Raw genomic sequence first — 19,589 nt, forward strand, 5'->3', positions numbered from 1 at the left:
AAAGTGAAAGATAAAGCAAATATATGATATCAAAACAAATGATTGGCGAATCTCAGGGGAGTCAGCTTACATAACCTTGTTGTAGTATGCTTTCAAACAAACCTTGCTTCAATTAGGTCTTTTAAAGGTTATAACGTGGCCTGGTTCACGGTTTCAGAAACAAAAGATATAAGACTCAAAATTTAATTGTACCCACCCCATCTTCGTGATGATCTCCAGTCCTAAAACACAGTTAATTCAACTTATGCATTCAAGTTCCAAGAGGCTTCTGGAATTGCACCTTTAATGATGATGATAGTTCATAAGTAAAGAGAACTTTTGAGTTTGTAACACTCCAGACTGCTTTCGGGATGATCGACTGACCCCACAAACCAACACGGGTCTTTTCAGCATGCTTTGACCTCACTCGCACGCTTTCCGGGAAACTTCCCAGAAGGTCACCCATCCCAATACTACTCCAAGTCAAGCACGCTTAACTGTGGAGTTCTTACGGAACGGGCTCCCGAAAAGAAGATGCATCTTGTTTTCGGGAGCCCGTTCCGTAAGAACTCCACAGTTAAGCGTGCTTGACTTGGAGTAGTATTGGGATGGGTGACCTTCTGGGAAGTTTCCCGGAAAGCGTGCGAGTGAGGTCAAAGCATGCTGAAAAGACCCGTGTTGGTTTGTGGGGTTAGTCGATCATCCCGAAAGCAGTCTGGGGCGTTACAAATGGTATCAGAGCCAGACCTCTCCCAGTACGATGTGGTTCGAGGACGAACCATGCGGAAGCTGGTGGGCATGTAACACCCGAGACCGAATAAGGCGAGGGGTGGTTGCACCGCATGTAACACCTGAGGCCTGAGATGGCAAGGGTGGTCGCCACATCGGAATGAGAGGGATCCTAAGGCCGTGCAGGTATGAGACTGCATGGTTGAAGGAAAGCTTATAAGGATTGATGGGTACTACCTATACCAACAAGATGCATCTTCTTTTCGGGAGCCCGTTCCGTAAGAACTCCACAGTTAAGCGTGCTTGACTTGGAGTAGTATTGGGATGGGTGACCTTCTGGGAAGTTTCCCGGAAAGCGTGCGAGTGAGGTCAAAGCATGCTGAAAAGACCCGTGTTGGTTTGTGGGGTTAGTCGATCATCCCGAAAGCAGTCTGGGGCGTTACAGAGATGGCAGTCACTTCTTCCTTTTGGTAGTCACAACATTGTGTTGTTCAGGAATTTATTGACTTCTCTTTTTTCATCTTTTTTTCTTTTGATATCCCTAACTTTTGCCTGAACTGTTTATTTTTGAACTTACAGTCAGCGGGATGCCCTTGTTTTTGCCTAAGTCATTTTTGGTTTTGGCTTAGCAGGCTTTTCTTTGATTATATATTTTTTTGATACACTTTTTTTTTAAAGATAGTGACTGCCTTGCTTAATGATTGATGAACCATCATTGGCTTTTGATTGACATCTCCAACATTTCTTTGATGTATGTGGAGGAACGCTTGTAATTGAAACCTTTGTTGAAAGGTGTACTGAATGATTCTCTTAAAATAGAATGCACGGCCAAATTAACTGAGAACTACCCTGCCCCAGGTTAAAAATGCGGGTTTTTTCGTACAGAAAGAAACATCAACTTCGAAGGCTCAGAGGGGTTAACAAGGGATTAACTTCCTTATTTCTCCAGTGTTTCGGAATTGAAACAATGCCTGTACATCATCAGCAGAGTTTTTTTTGAAAGCATACAGTTCAACAACTTGGGTATTTCGTTGTCATCATCCTCCCTCCAATCTTTGCATAAAACACAAGTTTGATAGAGTAAGAAAATGGAAGAAAAAGTTTTGTAAAAGAAGGTATAAACATAAACACAGTGGATAAGAATGAATTCAAAATATGCAATGCTCATTTCATTAAAATCACCATTCAGAAATAAACAAAGTCTAAAAGTAAACAGCATAATAAAGAAAATACGAACAGTACAAAAACAAGGCCTAGTGACTAATCAGCAACAAAGATTAGCTATCTCGTCTGAAACACTTAGCTTTAGGAAAATCGGGCTTTGACTTGTCTTCAGCCACTCTGATCTGGAAAAGGATTAGTGACAACATTAGGACCCATATCCCTGAAAGATAGCATCTTTGATCTCAACAACTCTTGAATTATAGCCTTCAAAGCATAACAGTTTTCCAATTCATGACCAGCACCACCCCGGAGTCATTCTCGACCGAGGTGCTACCTGCATTTGCGAATCACGTGCGTGCTAGATCTGTGATGCGTGATTCAAATGTACATCACGAATTGCAAGCAGATCTAGTCAAACACATATGGGAAAAGTTCGGAATATTTCATGATTAAATAAATTGTTTGTGAGCCGAGTCTATTGTACTAATTAAATTATGTGTGTTTCATTTTTTGTGTGTTTCTTTTTTAGTGTGTTGTGTGTTTAGTGTATTTATTGCATTTTTAAGTTTTTTTATAATTTTATTTTTTTAAAAAATAACTATTTTTACATCTCTTATTTATTACTTGCAAGAAAAAAAATTAAGAATAGAAAATTAGAAAAAATAAATAAATTATTAAATTTAAAAAAAAAGTTTAAATATTAATTATTTTAATTTAATTTTAATTGATAATAGATATTAATATATAATCATAAAAACAAAACTTTAAAAGAAAATAAGAATATGATGTGGGGTAGGGTGTTGAATTTTATTAAACAAAACCATTGTAGTGAAAAAAAAATGAATAGGTGTTGAATTATTAGGTGGAAGAGAGAGAAGATGATGTGGAAGATAAAAAGTGAAAAAGCAGGGTGTTGAATAATGTAACCATTGTACATAGTCTAAGTTCCAACAAATTATGATAGATTTTCATGTTTTCTAAAATTCCATGATAGATTTGATTGTGTCTAATCTATTTTAATATATAAAAATGAATTACCACCAAATTGCCTTAATTATCCTAATCACAAATAATTAAACATGGTTTTGCATACCCCTGAGCGTCATTTTACATCTAATCATGATTACATTCCAACAGTTTATTTAATGCAAAACTTCTGTATTGGAATATGAAAAAACCTGCACTACGTTCTATACACTTAAGATAGTTTTTCATACCCCTAAACATAATTACACTACTAAACCTATTCAATTTCCTTTAACCCTAATTAATTAAAATCTCTTTATTGGAATATGTATCCCATTATAAGTGTTGTCTTTTATAACACGCTTAATTTTAGTTTTTCCAAGCATTGGAAACTTCAGGAATTTGAACCAAAGTCCCTTCTAATTCCTTTCCTACATCTATAAATTCATTCTCTTCCCATCTTCCTTCCTTCCCATTGTTCGTCTTCCTTCCCATCGTTTTTTTGCAGCTTTTTCAATTTAATTTTTCTTCTTTCTTTTGCTGGCAGAATATGTGTTTCATCTATCTTCCCTTAATATTTGATATCATTTTCTTGATGCTTTAATTTATTCTTCTATGTTGTTCTTAACCAGATAATGATTCGAAAATTTAACTCTGTTAAGGACATTAACGACACAAATAGAACATGGAGATTGGCCGATCGAATCGTTGGTTTTTGGAGCCTTATCAACAGCAAGGGTTTGAAGCATTTGGAGATGGTTAAAATGGACACATCGGTAATATTTATTATTATTTGAAATCGTTTCATATGAAAGTATATATTTTTGTTCTGATATGTTTTTTTTATCATCAGGGCGATAGGATACAAGTTTTGATTGGTACTTACATAATCAACAACGGAACTGTTTTCATTCATTTTGTTATTGTACACTGAAAATATAAATGTCCATATGTTACTCCATCTTTGAATTCACTGTTTTCAATAGTTTCGTTCCTTACACTGCAAATTTAGGGTTTAGGATTTCCAATAACAGAGTTAAAATGTATGGTCTATGCATTAAAAAAATTATTTATTTAATTTCACTATTTATTTTCAATTTAACTCTTAATATATAAATAAGTTATGTTTATTTAAGAAAATAATTTCGATTCAGGATTTATTCGTATATTATATTGTTTGTTTTTAATTTTGTTTTATATAATTATTCATTAATTATATATAAATCATTGAATATCTTTACTTTTAAATAAATTACTTAATGTCTATAATTTGAATCAATAACCCACTATCTCTATGCATTCTAAGAAAAATAGTTATAGTTATTATTTGTTGACTGTATGCATATTAATTTATTAATTCTAAGTTATATATCACTTCTCATTGTTTCTCAGATTATTTTTTATCCACTTTTGACAATATAAGTTTGGTACTATAAAAGTTGATTCATTAAATTGGTTATTATCCTTTTTATGAAATAGTATTTATTTAAAACAATGTGATAAACTTGATGAAACAATTATATCGCATGACATAATAAAAGAAAAAAATACTTAACTTCTTGGAGTAAGAATTTGCATGATTCATTTTAATTTCAAATTAATAGATACAAAATTATCTAATTATATTTATTTATTACAAATAATAATATTCTTGGTTACATGGCATATCATAATTAATAATAATTAATATTTAGATCACAATTTATTTGAAAGAGAAAAATAGTAAATGGCTAAAAAAACCCGAAATATATTTTATTCAAAATTTACATATATTTTAGGAAATTATTTTTCGGCAATGATTCAGGAAAAATAAAATATTCAACCATATTATAGATAAATTACTTAATTCTGATTTATTTATTTTAAAAATAAATTAGATATACAAAAATTTTAAAATATATAGTGTTTCAAAAATTGGTTAAATATTACTTCTATTTTAATATATAAAAATTAACTACCACAAAAAATACTTTATTACCCTAATAAAAACAATTTTAAGAGAGGTTTTCATGCCTCTAAACGTGTAATTAAACGAATGATATTTTATTGGACGTCTCAAATTGAATTGTATTGTAGGTATTGGTTATTTTTTAACTATTTTTTATTTGTTTTAGAGTGTGTATTGTATCAATGAAAATATGTGATATTGTTTATTCTTATATTTTTTGTGTTTATTTTTATAATAAAAATGTAATTTCATGTAATTAATATATATTAATAATAATTATTATTGCAAAATTATGTAATTATGGCAATATTAATTTTCTTAATTCAAATTGATTTGAATCTTTAGAATATTTTAATATTTTCTTTAACCATCATTAATGATAGTCTTAAATAATTGATTTGAATCTTTGAAATATTTTTATATGTTTTTTCCAAAACGAATAAAATAGGTAGTATTTATTAGGCATGTATACCCTATCAATTTAAAAAAAAAATAACTTTTCATTAGCTTGCAATAATTTTATAACAGTCATTTATTATTGGAATGTGTTCTATTGTAATACGTACTCATTATTAAGATCGGGCTAATTAATTCTCGATTTTATATTTCTTAAAATCCTATTCTACTTCCCCATATCTTTTCAAATAAATAAATGGGAAAATCGTTCTTATATTTTTTTTTTTTAATTTTTTTTACTATTTATATTTATTTCAAAAAAAACAAATATGAGATTTTTTATTTTTTTTATTTCTCATGAGTTGGGATGCAACGGCTCTATAGACTCCAAAGTCTCTAAAGGGGAAGACAAGCTAAACCCTAAACAAATAAATGGTGGTAACAATTTGTATGAAATATACATAGAGTATAATATACTGTGTAAGAGTGTATACCAATAAAAGAATTTGAATTTTCTACGATGTCTCCTATATAAATTTTTATGATTTATACTTGAATAAAAGATTTCATGGTGAAGCCTAAATATTTCTATAATTTTTAAATTTATTTTTTTCAAATTTTATTATTAATGATACAGATTTAATTAATTCATTTTCAGCATCTTTTCAATGCAATATTAAATAATTGTAATCATTTCATATATGTTTTCAATGTAAAAAATAGGTATTTTTCCGAAGTGAAGAAATAGGCCACTTTAATTGTCTTTCCTTACCCTTATTTTATTGAAAATGGGTTATTTTTTATGTTTTGATCCAAGTTAATGTTAAATAAACATTAGTACGATTTAACATTACATATCACTGGTGTTTGTGTGAAATTTATGACAGGATTAATGTATAATTTATTTTCTATGAATATCTAATATTTCTAAAATAATATAATTGTTATTATAATTTTTTAAATATTTTTTTCTTCATTTCAAGTATAATGCATTAATATTTTTAATCTATTATCTTATTTATTTTCTATGAAGATCTCAATTGATATAGATATTTAGCAACAAAAAAAAAGAAAGAAAAGAAAATAGACTTATTAGAAATGGTATTTATTTGCTTACTATAATTTTTATATCCGTTATATATATATATATATATATATATATATATATATATATATATATATATATATATATATATATATATATATATATATATATATATATATATGGATAGGATCAAATGACACCAAGGTGTCAAATTTTAATTTGACACCAAATCTTAACCGTTAAAAGAATTAATCTAACGGTGATACTAAATGAAATAAAATAATAATAAAAAATACATAGCATATTTTTCCCCTAAAAAATAGGCTATTTAGTATCACAGTTAGATCAATTCTTTTAACGGTTGAGATTTGGTGTCATTTGATCCTATCCCATATATATATATATATATATATATATATATATATATATATATATATATATATATATATATATATAAAAATATATATATAAACACGTTAATACATAATCGCAAGAAAATATTATATTAAAAACAAAGATTCACGTTATTTTAAAGGGTAATCCACTCCCACATTAATATGTAATTTTTTATTTATTTTAGTGAATGAGATAATATAATTTTATCTATAAAATAACTATTCTTACATATTATTATTATTAATGAAATATATTTAAACATTCAAACTTAAAAGAAGAGATTTAAAAAATAAAGTGGAGATTTTATGGTGTGTGGATCCTTTAAAATTTAAATTATAAGCATGCTCGATGGGACGGATCTATTTTTCTGACGGACTGACAAAATATTTACCTAAGTTGAATAAATATTAAAGATCATATGTTTAATGACTTCTGAATTACTATAGAATATAACTTTTAAATTAATACAAAAATTTAACAGGAATAATATTATTCAATTTTATTTTGATTTTCAAATTTGTTTTTGATTTAGAGTGTCAATTTTATTGGCAACAATAATTTGCTTCTATAAAAATTGTTTCAATCAATTATGTATGATTTCTTTTATAAATTTTTTAAACAAAAATATCATATACCTGATAAAAAATGATATATATTATTATTAGATGATAAAAATAAAAATAAAATTGACATGAAAAAATGTTAGCATTTATTTATGATAAGATGTTAACATTTATTCTAAAAGTTGATACATATATTTGTTTTTATTAAAAAACATGAGAAAATTATGATTGATGAATAAACAATTTTTTTTATGAAAGACACAAATTTATTTCTTTTTTATATCTAAAACGAAAGGCCAAGATATCAACTATTATATATTTATTTACTATTTATAAAAATATTATATATATAAGTAGTGTACATCCTCATATTTAATTCTTTAAAAAAAACTTTTAATATATTTAATTGAAAAAAAATGGGTACATGAATTTCACGGGAGAGTTTAAAATTGGGATTGCAATTTTCTCACGTAAAATTTCAAAAGGAAGGATAAGATTTCACGGGAGAGTTTAACTACGAGTCTCTCATATAAAAATTTCACCAAAAATAAAGTGTCTTCATGGTTCGGAGGACCATCTTAAATTCCAATAAATTAAATATATGAGTTAAAAAAGGATTAGTATTTGATTTAATTCATAAATTAAATATGATTTTTCAATTTATTTATTTCAATCTAAATTAATTCATCTTTAATTTTTCTTAACCATCATTAATTACAGTTCCAAATGATAAGGAATAAACTATGTACTATAAATTAGACAAGCATACTGTATAAGCTTTCAATTAAATTATTACCATTTTTATTATGTGACTCTTTACGTGCCAAATATTTATGTTTCAAATAATTCAAGCATGCTTCCTTTCTTTTTCCAATTTAATTATTTTGATTCTCAATGTTAATTGTAACTAACAAGCATTATTACTTTAAATATTAATCATATATAATCATATTTGAACTAAAGTCTTTTCCCAAACCCTATTATACTTCCAACATTTTTTCTCGGTTAAAGAAATTAACATAATGGAAACAAAAAATTAACCTTTTGAATTCTCACTCTATTCATTAATCAAATTTTTGTTTCGATTTATAGTAGATTTATGATTCACACCAACCTCTGCGTTTGGTTTACTTGCCTTTTATTTATTAATGTATTTTTGTCAGTGACAAAGAGTAAAAAATTTGACTGCAGGACATTAATCAACCTAATAAAAATATTATGTTGAGTTAACCGTCCCAAATTATTAATCATAGAAATAATAATATTTTTAAATTATTATATTGAGTTAACAGTCCCAATTTTAAATGTGTTGCATTGAACTATAATATGTCATTTCATTATTTTTTGTTTCTTAACTTATAGATGTTATAATTTTTTTTGCAATTTTTTATTTTGATAATTTAAATTTGCAATTTGAATCATGCTCATAAAAAGGCGGGTAGACATACTAGGGGTAGGAGCCCATAAAAATTGTTGATAATGTGCGTCTGCGGAAAAAAAGGCGGGTAGACATACTAGGGGTGGGAGCCCATAAAAATTGTTGATAATGATAGTACATAATAACTACATTATCTCAATTTTTATTTATTTTTTTACTTTTTATCGAGAATTATATTTTTTCAGAGGTAAAATTGTAATCAACAATAATACTTAATTATCTCTAATATTATTTTAATTTTTATCCAACATAAATATCATCATTGAAAACAACTACAAATTGATAAATTAAATTAATATTGATATGATAATCATTATTGAAAAAATTATTTCGCTTAATTAATATATATTTCAATATAATTCTTTAACCATAACCATATTATATTTATTTAATTTTTATACCGACTTTACGTGACCCGTGCGGGCGCACGGGTCCTTTACTATTTTGATAGTATCACAAGTGACCTACATCAACTATATATATTTTCGTGCATCAAAATTGACTTCACAAGCTATGTCGCAAGTTTCAAGGTTTGTATCAACTATATCTATTGTCATGCATCACGATTGACATCACAAGCTACATCAGAAGTTTCAAGTTCCTGCATGATACAAACAGGTTAAGTTTCTCCATAAAACAAATTTCTTCATAACAAAAAATCAAAAAATCAACAGACCTGCAATGGCAACTACAAAATTAGAGTAATGACAGCGACTTAAGCAACGACGGCGACATAAGCAAAATAATGGCAGCGACTTATACAAAACAACGACTGGGACATAAGCGAAGCAACCATGACAAACTTCCTAAAATCCTACATGATACAAATAAGTTTCAAGTTTCACCATTAAATGATTTTCTTCATAAGAAAAGACTTAGAAAAATCAAGTTTCAAGTTTTTTGCATAAATTAATTTTCTTCATTACAAAAATTTAGAAATTCATTTATTGTAATTATAATAAAAAGAAAAACTATTGAATATTTTATTTCTAAAAGACAAACACCATGTGTTTGCGTAATGAAAACAAAAAATTTGTGATTTTGACTTTTTCTTTATATACTTATTGTTATATGGAATTTTTGTTGAATAAAATTCTAACAACGATATCTTATCCTAGAAATGATACGAATAGTATTATAAGATCTTTTTCTCTAAAACTCCTTTTATCATAGATAAAGTAAATTATTAAAAAATCAGTATTAATGTATTTATTAAATATATTATTATTTTGTTTGCAAAACGGACTTGGTTCGTTGAACATTGTGTATTTTTGTGTTGGACGAATCAAAGATTTAGGTCTAGATCTTTATCCTTATGTGAATTCTATCACTTAAACTCACTATTTTACGGGCCACTACCATTATAATATTTTTTTATAAATAATTTTATTCAATAAGATATTTATAAATGTTTATAGTTATTAGTGATATTTGTAAATATTTGTAGTTATTAGACATTGAATTTATCATGTTGGTAATTTGTTTAATATTTATTTTTAAATATTTTTAATTATTGGTAATTTTATAATAAAACTATATATCATTTTACTAAATATTTATTTTTAAATATTTTTAATTATTAGTAATTTTATAATAAAATTATGGAAAAAGCTAACATATGTCCCCAAAGACACAAGTTAGTAAGCTATTTATAAAAATATTTTCTTGGACCACGTGCATTTAATATATTGAAACTTTAAATATGACTTTACTACATTTAATTACATTTAACTTTTTTTAATTATAATATCCTTAACATATGTTTTTAGAGCACATGTTTGAATGACCCTAAAATTATATATCAGTAACAACCAAACCCTTATCGAATGACTTAAGATATGAATTAATTTACCCGTGCGGACGCACGGGTCTTCTGCTAGTTGACACAAAAGTTCTTTAGAACTATACTGAGCAAGTCAGAAGTTCTGATATCCTTTAGAAGTTAAAATGAACATCTTATTGGTTATGTAGTTCTACATCTTCATGCTTCCGCATCATCTAAGCATAATCCAATAGATGATTAAGTGAAATAAAAGACGTTAAAGAAAAAGAAAGGGAATTTTAATTGATAAAGAACACAATTCAATCTCGCCTTTCTTGTGTTTTTATCCACCTTCACGTACACCATGGCTGCAACTTGAACTCGAGTTGGAGGTTCTAGAGGGTTTCAAAGCAAACAAAGCATTTAGTTAGCATCCTTGGAGGTTAGGGAAGCTATTAAAATCATCAAACAAGTTTTGTAACATCTCCAACAAGGATTTCGATTTCAAGAATCAAGAGGTAAGAACTCAAAACTAAAATCACTCATTTAAGTACATATTGTTGTGTTTCTTGATACCATTTTACTCTGAAAAATGTGAGGAATTAAAGCCCTAAGGTTTTAGGGATTGATTGTTGGTATTAAGAATTTAATTTTAAAAATTGTGTTTAGGGTTCATACAGATTTTAGCAAAATTTGTGAGTTAGAGTTTAAATAAATTAACCAGGGCTACATTTTTGAAATTCGTGCGAAATTTTGAACAAAATGATATATTCACATGTTTGATTTGGTTGAGAAACAAGAAAGTTGCATTTTTATATATTTTTTTTAAAAATTGTTATGGTTACTGTAACAACAAAGAAGATGAAGTTGGTTGAGGGAAACTAAAATTTTCTTAAATAAGTTTGTTATATTTTCAATGGTATGTGTTATTTGTTGACTACATCATAATAGCAGTATTGGTTACCAGCGCGCACTTAGTTCTCCCATGCCTATAGTATAGGGTTTGAATCCCCTTTGCCCTAGACTTTTGTGAATTATTTTGCATTCTTTTTCATTAAGGGTTTGTCTTCATATATTATAAGTTGGGTGCGCCTTATGATCAAAAGCAAGCAGCTGGCCTTGTGGTTAAGTTTTTGACTTGCAACCTTGAGGGCGTGGGTTCAAGCCATGGCTACCACATTCCCTTTCTTTTTATCACTTGTTTTGTTAAGTTTTTTATCTAACTTCAAAAATCATAAAAATAGTAAAATTAACTTTTTTAATCCCTTCTTTTTTGTTGATTTATTTATTTCATGTATTTTAATACCATGTTAAAAAATCCCAAAAACATTTATTTTATCATCATTTTAAAATTAATCAAAAACATGTCTTTTTATGTTTGAAAATCAATTAAAAATCATTTTGTCTTGATTGTTTCTTTCATATAACTTTGTGAATGTTTTGTAAATATTTGTTTAGGGTTAGAATAGGATGTCTTTAAATTTATCCATGTACCCTTAGACCATTTCTCTTAAAGAAATTGGTATTTAACAATTAAAATTAATTAGATTTAGGTGTTTATGTTTAACCCTATTTTAAAACCCTAATTTGAAAAACCCTAGGTTTAAAACCCTAACCCAAAAACATGTTGATCTTTGTTTATCCATGATTGATTAAGTTTTTTATCTGGTACATACTTGTTGATTTAATCCTTGTCTTGTACTCAATTGTTATTTTAATTATTATCTTGTTAATTTCTTTTATGTTATGATTATCTAACCCCATGTTATTTATCATATCAATCATTCATCATTCATACATGATTTTGAATCCAAAGATTTAGATACATCCATCTCTCTTATTTATTGATTATCATATCCACTTGTTTGTTCTTGTGCCACATGATATCACATACACACTAGAGGCTTTCATTGTTAATTGCTTAAGTTTGTTGTTTTGTCCAAAAGGATGAGAATGATATTGACTATGTTGTCAAAGGTACTCAAACTCTTTTCCAATATCTTTTACTTTTGTGTTAAATATTTTAAAGTTTTTCCCTGATTTATGGTTTAGTATTGTTAAAGCTTAACCAAACCCCTTTTGTTTTTAAATTGGTACTAAGAGTTGAATTATTCCCAGTGCAACTATTCTTAGTCCATTGACTTTTGTATTGTTAAAGCTAGGTCTTTTGTTTCGAAACCTTGGTGTTAAGAGAAGAATTATTCCCGATGAAACTTCTCCTAACCAATTGACCTTGTATTTTAAAACTTGGTCTCTTGTTTGTTTTCGAAATTGTTAAGTATTTTAAAGCTTAACCTTTCAAAATTTGTTAAGTATTTTAAAGCTCAACCCTTTTAAACTTATTAGGTATGTTAAAGTCTAATCCCTTTTTAACTTGTTAAGTATTTTAAAGCTTAACCCTCTTTTAAAATTTTGTGAGTATTTTAAAGCTCACGACCAAAAAGATTTTGGTCACTTTGGCCTTTTTTTTCCTTTAAGAGGAATTACATAAGCTCTGACTTCCCTATTGTTAAAGGGGTATGTAGGTCTAACTCGCGATGTCTTATCGAGCTCACTTTCAAAAACTTCTCTTCCCATCCCCACCCTCTATTTCAAACAAGTTTTTCACATAGGATTTTCAAAAAAGGTATGTATAAACAAAAAACAATAACATAAAAACAAAGAGGTTCCGATCGAGTACCATGGATATGAGGGGTGCTTAAATCCTTCCCCTTGTATAACAAACCCTTCGTATCCAGAACTCTGATAAGTTTATTAGTTTTGATTTTAAAATTTTTTGTAGGTTTTATTCGTTCTTTCACCCATTCCTTTTGGAAAAATAAAGCGCGGTGGTGACTCTGTTTAAAAATGAGCTAAGTCTTCCAATGACTCTAATCTCACCAATTTCACCGCTACATAGTCCTCTTAGCAGGCTCACGATATTTCTAAATTTGCAAACAACATCTGTAACACCCTTCTAAACCCTGCGGAAAATTTAACAAAAAATCAGAGTAAAACATGAAAAAGGGCATTACAACTCCAATAAAATAAATAAACATTCATGTCATGCCATATAAGGAACGATAAACCAAAATTATTCAGGTAGCATGTTAACACAGCGGAATATTCTTAACAACTGAATAATCAAGCAACCGGAGTCAGAGACTCATAATTCAACCATAAACCATAAACAAAACAGAAGTTTATCAGCCAATTCTAAAATAACGTTCCCGGTGTTACACGACCAGAGCATGACACAGACCCGACTGACTCTAACGAACTACTTGACGAGCTAATCCTCACCAAGTACACAAGCTACTCCTCAATCTAAAAAATAACAACAGTAAGGGTGAGTTTCATTCGCATTAACAAATGTTATAGGAATATAAACAATACAACTTCATCCATACATTATTCACCCAAATCCATTATACTCAGATAGCATAGCAACATTTATCAAATACAGTCATTCATACCAAAATATACACAAATTGCAACATTGGACAACTTCCATTCATGTTACAATTATACACAACAACCTAATGCAATGCAACTAAATGCATGTGGTACCAATCATGGGATAACCCATCTCACCGATCCACCACCATAAATATTCGGCTACTTCTCTCACTAATTCCACACAATGGGAATTAGCTACCGCTGTCCCACCACCATAAGGGATACAACCCACAACATGATTATGAAATGCATGCATCAACCACGACATGCTCATCATTAACATCCACCAACAATTCATAATCATTTCATGTCACAACATACAAGCATAATAGTATCACAACCATTTGATGTTCACCACAACATAATACATTTAACACCACAAATATATTATCATCTCATCAATCGTAATAGCTAGAAACACCGCATGGCATGTTCGTACCATTACTTAAACTATCACTAAACACAATCCACAAAACCAAAAAAATGATTTTTAAATTATAATCCCCTAATATACATCATAAAATAGGGAATTAATTCATCTACCAGGTGCTCGAAACGGCGTACAAAAAGGATTAACGGTCTAAAAGTTACGGATATTTAAAATAAGTATTTTTTTTAAAAAGCTTCAGTGGTAACCGGTTACCTAAATGATGTAACCGGTTACATCACTGACAGTAACTTTTATTTTTCAATTTCGCCCAGTGGTAACCGGTTAGCTAAATAATGTAACCGGTTACATCATCGCGAAATGCAGTTCTTCGCCTGTTTGAGACCATGTAATCGGTTACTTCCCTCATGTAACCGGTTACATTACTGATATAGCAGAAAAATCACTTTTCTGCAGCACTGTTTTCATCCCAAGTGCGAACCCAATCATCTCAACACGTCCAAAATCTTATCACAGCACAAAAATGCACATTTATATATACTTCTAACAGGTATTAACATCAGTAATCAACATCAAACATCATTCACAACAACTTAATTGCATCATACATCATAATTTGAACCTAAAGTTCTACAAACCCCAAACACCAACATATAATCCGATTCAGAATCCTAACATACGAATTCAATCGAATCATTCATAATACCCATAATAGAGGCTAATGAGAAGAATCCCCCCTTACCTCGATGTCGAATTCTTGGATGCTCTTGCTCTTCGCAGTTGCTCTTCTCCCAATTTCACGTTCAATCTTCTCTTCTCCTTTTTTGGTTCTCTTTTCACAATATCTCCCTCTTTTATATTTTATGAAAATATAACTTTATTTTAGAAAAGGGCTTTGCAACTGATACACCCCCCAACTGTAACATCCTATTTTTTATCATATTTTAATTAATTAGGATTATTTGATAATTGGCATTGTTTATGTGTTTATTTAATTATTGTTTGAATAATAATTATTTGATTTTGTGGTAATGTGTTATTACCTAATTAATAAGTGGTAGAATTTTATTTGGAATTAGCTAAATGGGCCTAGTTGAGTGAGAAAGAGTATTAGGTGGGTTAAGCCCAAATGAGATAATGAGAGTTAGAAGATAATGTTATGAGTTAACCTAAGTTAGATAGAAAGATAGAAAGGAAAGTAGAGAAGAGAAAAGAGGCAAAAGAGTAGAAGAGAGAAGAGAAGAGGATTGTAGATTCTTGAAGTTAGAAGGAGAAATTCAAGAGGTAAGGGTTTGAATACAAGTTCTTATAGGTTATATGATTGGGTAATGTGTTTGATTGTAAATTTCTCTTCATCTTTGCAATTTCATGGAAAACATAGAAAGGTTAGGTTTTTATGAACAAATGCATAAATTGATGGATTGAAATGTGCATTAGTTGATGTTTGGTGTTGGTATGATGTTATAAGACCCATAATATATGTTGTCTTTGTGTTTATATCATGTATTCTATGGTTGTTCGTAATGTGTAATGTTTTCCAACTTGATTGGGTTAAGTTTGGGGAATTTTGAGTGAGTTTCGTATGCTGTTTTTGGGTTTTGGGGTTTTCTGAAAATCGCCAGTTCGCGCCGCGAACCACTGTTGGCGCCGCGAACCTCTTGGCAGAAACTTGGGAAAAACTTGATCTGCACAGTTCGCGCCGCGATCCCCTGTGCGCGCCGCGAACTGCTTGGCAGAAAGTTTGGGATTTTTGAACTTGCTCAGTTCGCGCCGCGATCCCCTGTGCGCGCCGCGAAAGGCTTGGCAGAACCAAGGAACATTTGATTCACTCAGTTCGCGCCGCGAACTACTTTTGGCACCGCGAACCCTGTTTTACGGCACTTTTTCTAAACTTTGAAAGGCTATAACTTTTGATCCGAAACTCCGTTTTATGTGCCGTTCGAAGCGTTAGAAAGCTATCGTGATATTCTATATGATAGTATAGGATCTAATTGCACTTGATTGATAAATTGTGACATTATTATATGGAATGATGTGTAATTATCTTATGTGCATTATGGTAGTATGTGATGTATATCCATTGTTGGAACACTTTGTGTAGATGTAATCATGATGTGTGTGATTGGATATATGATGGTTGTTATGCCTTGTTGAATTTGTTAATTGTGTTGTGAATGTTGTGTACAATTGGTGGATAATTCATAGAGTTGGATTATGGTGTTATGCGGTGAGTTAAGATTGATGAGATAATCTTAATTGCATAATTTGTTGGTATTTGTACATACATTCATAGCATGGTCGGCTTTATTGTGGAAGCGGTGAAACTTGGGTTCACATGGTAAGAGACGTTGATCCTTAATTGGAAATAGGCGTAGAAGACGTGATCCTTAATTGGAGATAGGCGTATTGGCTTTGATCTTGTCCGGATCGGAAGCGTGGCTTGGATTCTAAACATTGAATCGGAAAGCGGTGAAACATTGGATTCACATTGGGTACCACATGCATTGAGTCACATTTGTTGCATTTCGAGTCACATTATGTGTTATGTGATTGCTTTGTATACATGTGATTTGTTTTGGAATGATGATTGGTATGTGATATGTGAATTGCCTACTTGAGAAGTGTGATGAATAGTGAAATGTACGCTTGTTTATGTTTACATTTCCCATTATTATGTTTTCTATAAGAAGTTGAATTCTCACCCTTCTGTTTGAATGTTATCCTTCGTTGGTAACGTGCAGGTTCCGACGAGTAGTAGCTTGTCCGAGGATTTAGCCGAGGAGCTCCTGAGTTTGTTATTGGATTAGGTAGCGAGTCATATGCTCTGATCATGTAACACTTGGGGGGAATTTTATTTAGACTTATGCTTATGTTTGGATATTGTTATTCTCTATGTTTTGTTGGATATTCGGATGTATTTGTTTGAGATCTCGGATATGTTGTTTAAGGCTATGTAGCCAAGATTGTGGATTTAAATGTTAATTTGAATTTGGTAGATGAATATAGTATGGGATATATTCATTGAAATTTTAATAGCAATTCAATTGTTTTTCCGCAAGCGTTTATGCATAATGTATGAAAGTATGAGATTTACATTGTGTTACAAATATGATCTTTGCATATTAAGAGTATTGGATGTTTTATTTTAGGTTTTCATTGTGATGAAAATAACATGTGACGCCCTTTTTCCTTTATGCATGATTACTCTGTGTGATTGAACGATATATTTGGGGTTAGAAAAGGGGTGTTACATTAGTGGTATCAGAGCATGGTCGACCAGTTGGTCAAAGTCGTTAATGTCTTTAATTCCGTTGTATTAGATTTGTGTATCTGACACGATCGATACTGTTTTGTTTGTTTTGGGTTGTTGGTCGTTGTAGGACGATGGTTGCTGGAAGGAATGATGATGCCATTGCTGAAGCATTTAGGATGTTGGCTGGATCTCTTGGTCAGATTCCTCAAGCTAATGCTGGAAATCGGAATGGTGATGATGATGAGTATCGTGCTTTGGGGAAGTTCCAGAGGAACAATCCTCCTACATTTGAGGGTGAACATGAACCGGATAAAGCTCAAGCTTGGTTGAAGGCGATTGAGAAGATTTTTCGGGTCATGAATTGCACCGATGCTCAGAGAGTGCAGTTTGGTACTCACATGCTGGAAAAGGAAGCTGAAGATTGGTGGGGCAATATGGCTCAGAGATTTGATGAGGAGGGTACTCAAATTACTTGGGATCTTTTCCGCGATGCATTTTTGGAAAACTATTTTCCAGAAGATTGCCGTGGAAAGAAAGAAGTGGAATTCCTTGAGTTGAAGCAAGGAAATGGTACTGTTGCTGTATATGCTGCTAGATTTCAAGAGCTTATCAAGTATTGTCCTCACTACAATACTATGAATGCTGGGAGATCTAAGTGTTTGAAGTTTGTGAATGGTTTGAGGCATGATATTAAGAAAGCGATTGGTTACCAACAAATTACTCGTTTTACGGAGTTGGTTAACAAGAGTCGTATCTATGATGAGGATAGTAGGGAGAGTGCTTCTCACTACAAGACTATGAATGAGAAGAAAGGTCAATTTCGTGGGAAACCGTATGATGATAAGAAGAATCAATTTGGTTTTGGCAAGAAGTCAAGTGGGGGAGGAACTTCTACTCCTCTTAAGTGCTTCAAATGTGGTAGTGAAGGTCATCGTGCTGTTGATTGTGGTAAGGATTCTGTGACATGCTTCAAGTGTGGCAAGATTGGTCACAAGGCAAACAAGTGTGGACTTGGTTCGAGTGTGACTTGTTACAATTGTGGGGAGCAAGGTCACATTAGCACCAAATGTGATAAGCCCAAGAAGGAACAAGCGAAAGGGAAAGTGTTTGCATTGTCTGGAGCGGAGGCTTCTACCGATGATAGGCTAATCCAAGGTACGTGCTTCATTAATGGTACACCTTTGATTGCTATTATTGATACCGGTGCGACACATTCTTTCATTTCTTTGGATTGTGCTAAGAGATTGAATCTTGTGTTATCTGATATGCGTAGAAGTATGGTTATTGATACACCTTCTATGGGTTCTGTTTCTACTTCTTTTGTGTGCTTGAATTGTCCTTTGAGTATTTTTGGTAGGGATTTTGGGATTGATTTGGTTTGTCTTCCGTTAGAGCAACTTGATGTGATTTTGGGTATGAATTGGTTAGAATTTAATCGTGTGTATATCAACTGTTTTGACAAGACGGTTATCTTTCATGAGATTAGTGTTAAGGAAGATTTGTTTTTGTCTACGAAGCAAGTTGGTGAATCTGTTCAAGATGGGGCTGAGTTGTTTATGTTATTGGCAACCTTAGATGTGCATGAGAAGAGAACCATTGATGAATTGCCAATAGTTTGTGATTTTGCGGAGGTATTTCCTGAAGATGTAAGCGATTTACCGCCGGAACGTGAAGTTGAGTTTTCGATTGATTTAGTTCCTGGAACTAGTCCTGTATCGATGGCTCCATATAGGATGTCTGCTTCTGAGTTGAAAGAGTTGAAGAGTCAACTTGAGGATTTGTTGGAAAAGAAGTTTATTCGTCCTAGTGTATCACCGTGGGGTGCACCTGTTTTGTTGGTTAAGAAGAAGGAAGGTTCTATGAGACTTTGTGTTGATTATAGGCAATTGAACAAAGTAACGATTAAGAACAAGTATCCACTTCCAAGGATTGATGATTTGATGGACCAGTTGGTTGGAGCTTGTGTGTTTAGCGAGATTGATTTGAGGTCTGGGTATCATCAGATTCGTGTGAAGGCGGAGGATATTCAGAAGACTGCTTTTAGGACAAGGTATGGTCATTATGAGTATTCTGTTATGCCGTTTGGTGTGACTAATGCACCTGGTGTATTCATGGAGTATATGA

At 30.9% G+C, this 19,589-nt stretch overlaps 1 protein-coding gene across 1 annotated transcript; it reads left to right on the forward strand.

The window, feature by feature from the left end:
• Window positions 1–2,163: 2,163 nt before the first annotated feature.
• On the forward strand, window positions 2,164–19,282 carry LOC131659678 (uncharacterized; the record flags this gene model as incomplete). The annotated part of the gene is made up of 4 exons (XM_058928834.1): window positions 2,164–2,256; window positions 3,471–3,614; window positions 3,692–3,763; window positions 18,371–19,282. Coding segments are annotated over exons 1-4 (1,221 nt in total), but the record flags the coding sequence as incomplete, so codon positions are not given.
• Between the last annotated feature and the right edge of the window lie 307 nt (window positions 19,283–19,589).

This window comes from Vicia villosa, linkage group LG3, assembly GCF_029867415.1.
Source record: "Vicia villosa cultivar HV-30 ecotype Madison, WI linkage group LG3, Vvil1.0, whole genome shotgun sequence".
Lineage (NCBI taxonomy): Eukaryota > Viridiplantae > Streptophyta > Magnoliopsida > Fabales > Fabaceae > Vicia > Vicia villosa.